The sequence below is a fragment of the Tamandua tetradactyla genome, chromosome 3 (assembly GCF_023851605.1).
Source record: "Tamandua tetradactyla isolate mTamTet1 chromosome 3, mTamTet1.pri, whole genome shotgun sequence".
Classification (NCBI taxonomy): Eukaryota; Metazoa; Chordata; class Mammalia; order Pilosa; family Myrmecophagidae; genus Tamandua; species Tamandua tetradactyla.
Window position 1 is genome coordinate 217,265,435 of NC_135329.1, and position 11,448 is coordinate 217,276,882.

Consider the following 11,448-nt stretch of genomic DNA (forward strand, 5'->3'; position numbering starts at 1 on the left):
TTTTCCTTCTTCAACTTCAAAGGTCACTGGCTGGTGGACTCTGCTGCTTGTGCCTATGTCATTCTGCTCTGCTCTCTCTGAACTTCTCATTCTCCAAAATGTTTCCTCTTTTATAGGACTCCAGTAAACCAATCAAGACCCAACCAAATGGGTGGAGACCCATCTCCCCTAATCCATCTTAACAACCATTCTTGATTAGGTTACATCTCCAGGGAGATGATCTAATTACATGCAGTATTGAATAGGGATTATTCTGCCTCTACAAAATGGAATTTTAATTAAAACATGGCTTTTTGAGGGTACATACATCCTTTCAAACCAGCACAAGCACCCATTGTGGGCCCATAATGGACTCACCCACTTGCAGGACATCATAGAAAGCAGCTAATTGCCACTCAGTGGAGGAGTATCTCACCTCTGCTCCTTTTCATAACTGGGGCCAAAATCCTATGGGAACATTGCATTTACCCTGATACTGCCAAAGTCCCCAACCAAAGCTTGCTTCATGAGTTGTCACATCCAGGTGAAAAGGAATCACCTTATCCACCTCCTCTAGGGCTTGGACCTGTGCTACTGCCTATTTTGCTGCCCCAAAGGTATGTTCCTGGTCATCCCCCCAGTCCCAGGGGGCACCTTTCTTGATTAGGGCATACCAGAGGTGCAGAGTCTGAGCTAAATGAGGAATGAAGTCCCGTCAATATTCCTAAAGGCCTAGAAAAGCTTGTAGCTGCTTTACCATGGTTGGCCTCAGATATGCTTGGACCTTATCTATCACAGCTTCTGAGACTACTTTGGTCTTACCTGACCAGACAACTCCCAAGAACTTGACATACAATCCAGGCCCTTGGCCTTGGCCTCATTGATTGCCATCCCCAGGTATCCAAAACACCATGCAAACCATCTACAGCATCTTCTAAATCTGCAAAAGAATCAGATGCTAGCGTAATATCATCTGTATAATGGTATAAGAAAACTGTGGACTTATGTTGCCAAGTGACCAAATTCTCAGCCACCAACCCATGGCAGATGGTAACTCTATGTAGATACTCCTGTGGCTATACCACAATGTTCCCTTGCTGCCCATCCCATGTGAAAGCAAATTGGTCCTGGCTCTCTGGAGCCAGGTCAATGGAAGAGAATGCATTTGTCAAGACCACCACACAGTGGTATTGTCCCAAGGAAATAATCAACTGGTCCATTATATCAGTCATTGATGGTACTGCACCATGTAGAGGGGGGTTGACTTTATTAAGTTCACCATAATCCACAGTCATTCTTCACATGCCATCCAGATTTCAGAGGGCCACACTGGGAAGTTGTAGGGGCTGTGGATCATCTTTAAAATCCCCACCTTTTCCAGCTGTAGGGTCGTTTGCCCAATTTCCTCATGTCCTCCAAGCAACCAGTATTGTCATATTTTCACTCTTTGAGGCTCTGGTAGGTGCACCGGGGAGTGATGAAGATGACCCCTAAGCACTGGTTTCACTACTCATACCTGCAACTGGAATTCTCCATGGGTTGTTCTCAAAGTCAATCCTTGTAAAATGTCCATACCCGATATACATTCTGGAATAGTGGAGGTGTATATGTACAGGCTTGGAATGGCTAACAACCAATGTCCAGCACCACTGTGGCCTGTCTTACCTGAACTGTATGTCCTCTGTGCCCATCAGTGTGGGTCAGGAGACTATTGAATCTGTCCAGGTTTCTATACAACAGTGTACCTTCTGCCCCTGTATCCACTAGGGCTGGAACACGTTGTATGTCACGGGTGGTTTACTACATGGATGGTTCTACATGTGGCCTCAGGTTTCCTAGTTCCCCTACCAACTGGGTTCTTCTGCCAGCCTGTCAGTCAAACAAGTTCAAGTTACCTCCATTGCTTTGCAAAACATCGTGCAAGTATAATGGGTGACTTTCTGTTTGCTTTGTCCCTTTTCATTTTGTGAATCATTGCTCTCAGGGCAGCTCTTTCCACAAAGTCAATAATACTTCATTGGGCCATTGATCAATCTTCTCCAGATTCACCCCTGCAGTCAACAAGTCCACCCATATTTGTAACCAGGATACCTCAATGTGACAATCAGCTTTGCTAGTCCCTCTCAGTTCACTGGGCATTTCCACTCAGTTGGTGGCCCTACTCATTTTCGTGGGCACATCCCCTTTTCTCGTTTGTGTATTTCCACATCCCCAACTGTGCCATGGCCATGGTTAGTGTGCACACTACAGTCCACATGGGAGACCAGAATCACAGCCAAGACATCAAAGGTGCCAGGGGGTGCCATGGCCAAAATCACGTCCTTCATGTGGGTGGTAAAGGCTCATCATCAGGGGTTCTATATTGGGCCTGGAACACCATTTACCACATCCTCATTCCCCAGATGATTTGGACTAAGTCCATGTATGTAGTCCATTTACTTGCAGTCTCTTGGAATTCTCCCAGACTTTGCCAGACCTGTCAGGCTAGACTCATCAGCCAGTTGATTAATGAATGGTTACTTTGTACTAATCATCAGCTGCTTTGTATATGCTGTCGCAGGGATGAATGGGTAGTTATCAAGCATGGCTGCACCATCTTGCTTTCTGAGAGTTTCAGGCTGTTAGCCCCATTGTCCCACAGGTGGAACTGCCATGTTGGGACTGTTTCACCAGTTTTATGTCATACCTGTTTCGCAAGAAACTGGAGTCTCTCTGGAGTATATGCTATGTATATCATCTGTTGGTGGACCTGTGGGGGTCCCACCAGTCCATCCCCCAGATCCAAGGGCTAATCATCGACTGCTGTTTTATTATGGGGCTGGCATGAAATAAGAGGGGAGTATTTGCCTGGGATGGTGTTGACTCACTCCCAGCTCCCTCCATTTCATGTGGTCCTGGCACTGCTGCTACCTCTTCTGGGGCTCAGACCCAGGTTTCTAATTCTTCTTATCATTGCTGCAGCTTCTGAACATGCACTTGCACTGCCAAAGCTTCCTTATGCTGTTCTCACAGGATGGTTAAAAAAAACCCGACACCATCCCCACCATACCACTTTAGAGAACCAGGATGTCAGCTTCAAAACCTTCCAAAGCCTAGGCAGTCACCTGCGGGGGGGATCCATCTGATCCCAAGCCTCCAGAGCAAACCAATGCAGCATTCAGCTGTTACAGGATACCACAAACCTGTGGGGAACCATATCTCATCTGGTCCTTTATCCTCTGGGGCAGAGGGGCCACTCACTGCATTCTGCTGAATAAGCCACATGTCAGGTCCCAGCTCGAGGATTGGTTGTTCTGGCTAGTAGTAAATTGAAAGAAAGCATGAGGAGCCACTGGTAGAGCAATCATGCTTTAATCATCCTCCTCCACATCCAATCTATGCAGCAATGAGTTTTTATACCAAGTTACACAATGGTGGCAATATTGATTGTGCCACAAGGTTATATAACATGTGCTGAAATCATGGTTAAATAACATGTTTTGAATCATGGTTATATAGCAGGTGCTGAGTCATGGATATATAACTAGTGCTGAGCCATGGTTATATAACACGTTTTGAATCATGGTTATATAGCAAGTGCTGAGTTGTGGTTATATAACCAGTGCTGAGTCGTGGTTATATAACAGGTGTGGAATCATGATAATATAACAGGTACTGCATGATGATTATATAATATGTGCTGAACCATGGTTATCTGGCATGTGTTGAATCATGGTTATATAGCATGTGTTGAATCATTCTCTCCAGGACTAGAGACCCTGAAGCTCTTCAGGAAACCACTTTTTGCAGCAGGCTGTTTACATCTTCAAATGCTCTGGGCTCCACACTTCCAAACTATTATTAAATGAACTTCAACTATGGTTACTCAAATGGCTATTCTCATTGCATTCAAGACTGTGATTGCCTTCTTTAAGAAAAAGGCAACTCAACATTTCAAAACTGTTCACAAAACATAAACATTGTGAAGACCAGGTTGAAATCCTCCTTCATCCATTGTTCCAGATTTGTTCTTAGCAAGTAGAAGCTACAGTCAAGTGCAGATCAATAGCACCCCATTCTCTAGATATTTTCTAAGGAGATAGCCATTGCTTTCAAGCAGCAGAAAAGGTGCTCACCCTTTCAGATCAACAAATTCAAATGGGAGGAAAGGTGGCTGTTACTGCCCTAACTTACCTTCCTTTTTCTACAGCCTGAATTTCTTGCTTTTTTGAAAAGTTGCTTCCTGACTAAGAAGAGGCAGTTATTGATGGATCAGCAAACCTCTCACGCATCAATCTGAAGAAGCAGGTCTAAACCAGCACAGCACTGTTGAATGTGCTAGTGGGAAGAGAGAATGGCATGTCAGATTGGTCATCTTTGAAAGACTTTCTTGTATCACATAGTTCATTTACTGAAGTGCCAAAAACAAGCTTCATGGTAAGAACATACCCTTGCTCATGCGAAGAATTCTGATAAATCTATTGAGTTCCCTTTCAAATGTTGCTATCAGGATGTCCAGTCATGAGACTTGCCTCAGAGTTTTGTTTTGAAGACACTGAACTAGATCTGCTCCTATGAGAGATTTTATTTTTAATCTAGAGTATTTACTCTATGGTTAAATAATGGTGTTTTGCAACAACAACAACAACAAAAAAGAAAGTCCAAATACAGAGTTAATGAATGTTCTGAAGCAATTTTTACAAAAATGCATAAAACCCATCGCATGAGCATGCAGACATTCATCTTGGAAATTATACAGCTGTTTGCTAAAGAGAATGATGTTATGGGGTTAAAAGGTAAATGCATCCCCTTTTCATTTTATCACTTCCTAATTCCTTGAATTTCTTCAAGCATGCATTTTTTATGAACTTTCACAAATAAAGAAATTTAAAAAGATGGAAACAACAACAAAACAGGAACTGAAAGGGAATTAAAGATGGCCTTCCAGAATGCACTAGTTTTACAAAGGAAAGTAATTTCCCCCAAATCAGTGGTTCAAGAGGAGACAGTCACTCGATTGTGGTAAACTGGGTTGGTCTGCTATCCAGGACCACCATCCCCATGCAGCACCTTCCTCACACCAACATGATGAGATGGAGCAGGGAAGGGGAAGGGAGAGTAGGAGAAAGCATAAGCTCTGAGACCTCCTAGTTGTTGGCACTTTGAACTAGGGCACCTCCAGAGCTCCCTGGGTACTCCAGAATTCCTGCTCTTCATCAGGTCAATCGGACAGGGATTGACAACAAGGCTACAGCTTCTGGGACCCAGGGAGGCAAAACCCCAGGGCATATGAGGTTCCACCTCTCCCTTAATTGGCCCTGTGAGGCCCGGGTCCCAGCTGTGCAAGTGGAGAAAATCTTCCCAGCGGAGTGACCCCAGCCTACAGGCATCTCAAGAAGGCATTCAGACAAGAAGGAAGAGGTAGAACTACAGAGCTGAGTTGAGGAGTGATCTTCCTGTTCAGCCAAAGACCCAAGCAGGTGTGTGGCAGCAGAAGCTAGAGCCCCCAGACCCAACTTCCACTGAGACCCAGAGACCCACCTCTGCCCCACTCCCCACTGTCACTTCACTGCTGAGGTGGCCAGGGCACACTTGGAGAGACTAAAGATCCTCACTGTTGGCTGCATTATCATCACATAGACCAGGGGTCAGGAGCACAGGTGACCCTGGAGCACTGGGCCCGGCTTCTGGTCTTGCATGAATCCTGACTCTCATCTGGAGAAGGTAAGGTCAAAGCACCACGACCAGGCTGACAAAGATTTGAGAGAAAGCCTGAGTGTGGGGAGGTGACATGGTGGGGGTAGACAGTAGGCACTCAGGAGATGGTCTCTGTAGTGAGCTGAAGCCAGAACTTTGGTGCCAGTGCCCTGGGAAAACACCTCCTACATTCACCTTGGGACACTTTGTGGTGGTTAAATGTTGGGTTCTGAGTCAGTGGTCTGGGAGGAGGAAGATTCTTCCTTTCTAACAGCTCCCACCTGTGGGAGAAGCTACCACAACGTGAACCTCACTCTGCCTGGCAGTTCAGGGGTGAAGGCAGCGGATGAGATTAAGCAGCCTCACAGGGCCCAGGCTCCCATTGCAGGCTGCTGTCCTGAATGAGTCCAGAAGTCGGCACTCAGCTGGCCAGTGGAATCTCAGTTTGTTTTCACTGGGATGGAAATTCCTATTTAGTTTCAGCATCTCACGCAGACAACTTAGGTAGACATTATTCTGATGTGCTAAGTGTTTGTCAAGAGTAATTGTTGAAATTGAGGACAAAATAATGAAACTGAAAACACCGTGGTCATAATGGAGAAGTCTGAAGAATAGCGATGGTGTGAAGAGATGGGACCCTGTAACCGACTGTATGTGAGAAGGAAGGGCAGGTACCCAGAAGGGGCTGACAGCTGTGCCCACTTGCCCCAAAGTGTCCCAGGGTTACTGCCAGAAGTGTGCAGAGCAAAGCCCTGTTGCTCCTCCCTCCACCCCTGCAGCTCAGTAGGCTCATGTGTCCATGCAGGGCCCAGTGTCCAAGCTGACCTGGCCTGGGCAACATGGCTTAAAGAGTCCCATTCCCCGTGCTCAGGAGCTGAAGGGAAACTCTCTTGAGAGAGGAAAGTGAGCTTATCCTTTCTTTGCTCTGCACCCATTTCTGTTGGAGTGTCCGGGTTCTCTACGAACATCCTAAAGACTGCTCAATGTGAGAGGATGCAGGTTGGAGGAGACCAGAGGGTGACCCCTGAAACATGCAAACTTGAATCATTTCCCTCCTTGAGAGCTCACTTCTCCCAGGAAGCCTCTGCACGTCATAGCTCAGTCACTGGGGAGTCATTGTTATGCCCTGAGATCTGCTCATTTCACCCCAATCCTTTGCCCATCCCTTGTCTGATTGGGTTGTGATTCCGACCCCATTCCAACTTGATTCTATCAATCACCTAGGATCCAACCTATCTTGTAATGCCCAGCTCCCTCATGGCCCTGTGCTGTGGTCTATGCTGTGACAAGACATGGGAGGAGGAAAGGTTCAGAGGTGCCCAGAAGGCACTGAGTAGAAATGACACCCAGGTTACCAGTAGGAAACAGTGAGTGGGGGCTGCCTAAGGTGCCCAGGGCCAAGGAAGAATGCTGAAGAGAGTGGGAGTCAGCTCATGGGTGGAAGATAGGAGGGCATTTCACCTACCATGTTTTCCACAGCTCCATCTACTGAGACTGCTAAGACCAGGGGAAGCCAGACCCCTAGACATGATCTGTCCAATTATGGGAAAATGTATGAAACACCCAAGGTCCTCAAGGAGGAAAGAAACTTGCTGATGCAGTGTCACTGTGGTCAGCCACAGAGTCATCGACAGTAAGATAGAGGTCAGAGTCCTGTAGGAGAGACAGACAGACAAAGAGCAAAATGATAGCCTGATGAAGCCATGTTCTCCTCTTTGATCATCCTCATTTCATGATGAAACTAACACATGGTGTTATGCTGGTGGAGAGGAGGCACTCTACACCATTAGTTGAATTAAATAATTAGGAACATGGTATGGACAGTGCAAGATCGAATGTAAGTGGAAGAACAATATATCAAATGTATGTGCAAGTACAGTCTAGAACTGAGGAAGGGGCATCACTGGTGGGGATGGGAGAGTACTCAAGGTAGGTTAAAGAGGAAGGAGCTATAAATGACTTCTTTATACCAAGGCTCAGTTTTTCAGGCATCCCTGCATCTTAAAGCAACATCTCAGACTGACCTGAAGTGAGGGTTCAGTGCATATTTATGATGTAGTTAGTTAAAAAAAACTGTACCTTTTCAGACCACTCTGAGATCATTTGAAGCAAAACAGATGTTCTTATCCTTCTTATCTTGAGAAGCATGCAACAACGGCATCTCTGTTCCAGGGGAATGTGGGACCATTCAACTATGATATCCTACCTCCTGCTGCCTCCTCCCTGCGCCCGGTTTCTGGTCTCAGGGCCATTCTCCTGGCAGGAGTTCATGCTGATGGGATTCGAGGGTGGTCCTGAGACCCAGGCCCTGCTCTTTGCTGTGTTCCTGACCCTGTACATGGTCACCATCGTGGGAAACTTCACTATGATCATGGTCATCACCCTGGATGCCCGCCTCCACTGCCCCATGTACTTCTTTCTCAAGAACCTGTCCTTCCTGGACCTGTGCTACTCGTTTGTCATCGCCCCCAATGCCCTCAACAACTTCTTTTCCTTGACCAAGTTCATTACCTTTGCAGGCTGTGCCATCCAGTTCTTCTTTCTTTCCCTTCTAGCTACTTCAGAGACTTTCCTGCTGGCTGTCATGGCCTATGACCGCTTTATGGCCATCTGCAGCCCCTTGCACTACCCCATTGCCATGCACCCTATGGCCTGCACCTGTCTGGTGCTGGGCTCCTACTGTGGAGGCTAGCTCAACTCCATTGTGCAGACCAGCTTCACATTTCATCTCCCATTCTGCAGCTCCCACCGCATTGACCACTTCTTCTGTGACGTGCCACCCCTGCTCCGACTTGCCTGCACTGACACAGTCCTCATTGAACTAGTCATGTTTGGATTCTGTGGGCTCATCATTGTGGGCACCACACTCGTGGTACTCGTGTCCTATGGCTACATCACTGTGACCATCCTGAGGATGCGCTCCACAAGTGGGCGACAGAAGGTCTTCTCCACCTGTGGCTCCCACATGATTGTGGTGTCTCTCTTCTATGGAACCCTCCATGTCATGTATGCCCAGCCAGGAGCTGTGCGGTCCATGGAGCAGGGCAAGGTGGTTTCCATCTTCTACACACTGGTCATCCCAATGCTCAACCCCCTCATCTATAGTCTACGGAACAAGGACATGAAGGAGGCCTTGTGGAGGCTCAGCCAGAAACTAGTGACCATTTGAAGGAAGTTGACCAGGGAAAGAGGGTGTCCTGATGGCAGCAAGGGAGGCTCAGCAGACATGCCGGGTGCTTGTAGGAGTCCATCCCATACATTACATGCTTATCGATAGCATAGAAGACAGGAATTTACAGTGATAAGGATGTTCCTTGCCGTTAGAAAACACATGATCTTGCTCTGGAGCAATGATGGAAATAGTTAGGTTGGGGGAACAAGGAAGGTCACCATGACTCGAGCTCTGTAAAATGTGCCACCCCTTCTGACATCACCTAACCCCCTTGCTTAAAAACCGCCCACACCAGGACCCAGTGGCAAGCTCACAACTCTCTAACTTGAGTTTTGTGAGCTCTGCCCAGAAGCGCAGGAATAAACTTGCTCACTCTAAGGTTTCTTGCCCTGCCTCTTCTCTCTTTTGCCTCCTAAACCTTACAAAAATCTTTGGAGGTTTGGCCACAGGTTGGGCACAGCCATGAGTAGAATGTGAGGTCAGGTTTGGGAAACACTTCCTCATGCACTAGTTCTTGGTGTGGATGGTCACGCTCTGTCACCTTCTACTCTCAGTCCCTACTGATCTCATGCAATTGTGTGGTCATGTAATAACCCCAGGTGTCCCACACATGGGAACATCAGAGACAAAGCCTGTTCTGACCATAGTGAGGACTGGGGAATTTCCTCCTCTGGTTTTTTCCTCTCACCTCATCAGACGTACTTCTACCCCATCCTTTCCTTCCCTGAGTCAAGCTGAAGCCCTCCCACAGCCATACAATGAGCCTGTCCTGCTGCCCCAGATACTTGTCCCAAGGCTTGTATGGGTCCCTAAAGAACCAGCAGCCTTCTGAAAACTTGGACACAACACTGTGGGGGCTTTCCAAATCTTAACCAAGCTGGACAGGAGACAGTATCTAGTTACTTGAAGTCATAACAAATACTGGTTTGTCACCACAGGCACCTCAGAACATGGATGAACTTCTGGTTATTGCAACATAGAGAAGAGGAGAAGGTAGATATGAGACACCTGAATTGCCCTGGCCAACGGCTCAGCTCCATGGCCTCCAGGCTTCTCCAAATTCCATGTACTTCTTATGGATTTCCCTTCTGTCTGATGAAGTCCATCCTCTTTTCATAGACTTAGGATCCATTTGGATAATCTGTTGTGGGTGTGGCTGATGGTTTACACATTTTGTTCTACTTTGCTCTTCACCATTGCTATATTGATTTATCAAACTTCATTATATATTCTGAATATGACCACTTTGTTGATATATAAATTTCAAAATCTACTTCCACATTGTGGAATGGGCTGACATGGATTACAATCATGCAGAAAGATGCCTGCAGCCTCAGTGATGTGTGGTTTATACAGAAATTTATGAGATAGAGGAAAATGTGTTTATCCTTCTACTCAGGAATGAACTCTAGATATATACCTTAGAGTGAAAAAAGTCATTCATTGCTGTATTGTTCATAATTGTAAAGGGTAGAATTTAGAAATCAATGAAAATGTCCTTTTTATGGGTTTAATTTTTTCCCTCAAATTTATGTTGCCATCATAACTGCCAATATTTTGACTTTGACACATTTGGGAAAAGAATTGTGCAAATGGAATTATCATTATTTGTCCCACATCGTGGGGAGAGCCCCCACAATTTGGTGTAACATTTTTTTCCAGGGTGTCAGGAATCCCCCTATCTGGCTCATTATCAGCAGATGCTGCCTCTCCAGTTATGTCTATATTACATCACTTAATTCTGTTTTAAAACTTTTCAAACCAGTCCGTGCTGGCTTGAAAATCTATAAGGGTAGATGCTTCACCTTCATTTTCTTTGGGAAATCATGGCAGGATTTTGCCTTTCCTCATATGATGACTGTCATGGTCAGGTTCATGTGTCAACTTGGCCAGGTGGTGGTACCTGTTTGTCTGGTTGGGCAAGTGCTGGCCTGTCTGTTGCTATGAGGACGTCTTATAGAATTAAATCATGATCATGTTGGCTGCATCCACAGCTGATTCCATTTGTAATCAGCCAAGGGGAGAGTCTTCTGCAATGAGTGATGTTTAATATAATCAATGGGAGGTTTTTAAGGAGGATGCAGAAGAGATAGCTTCTCTTTTCTTCCTGCTTCAGCTGGCAAGCCTCTCCTGTGCAGTCCATCCAAACACTCCATTGTGGTCATCAGCTTTACAGCCTACCCTAAGGGTTTTGGACTCTACATTCCCATGGTTACATGAGATAGTTTTATAAATTTTATATTTGCTGATATTTCCTGTTGATTCTGTTTCTCTAGAGAACCCTAACTAATACAGCTTGGTACCAGGAGTGGTTCTTAAGAACCAGAATCTTAAATATGTGTTTTTATGAATGGTTTTCTACTCCAACTGGACTCAGAGGCACTAAGGACCTGATCAGAATCAGAATGACACTGCCAATGCATGGAGTGAGTTGGCAAAAGAGATAGTCAAAATATTGCCATTCGATTCTTCTAATGCTTCGCTTGTATGAAGCCAGGTCATGGGAGATGTTTTTGTCACCTTTACAGAGTTTGGTGGAAATAGGACCTATAGAGATGTTGGCTGGTTGTTGTTAGATACACTGTATACATTAATGACTGAAAGAGATGGGCTTAAAGCTT

At 45.9% G+C, this 11,448-nt stretch overlaps 1 protein-coding gene across 1 annotated transcript; it reads left to right on the plus strand.

The window, feature by feature from the left end:
• The first annotated feature begins 7,516 nt into the window (after positions 1–7,516).
• Positions 7,517–8,824, plus strand: LOC143675909 (olfactory receptor 9S13-like). Its single transcript, XM_077151809.1, is given in 2 exon segments — positions 7,517–7,528; positions 7,919–8,824. Coding segments are annotated over 2 exon segments (918 nt in total).
• The last annotated feature ends 2,624 nt before the right edge of the window (positions 8,825–11,448 follow it).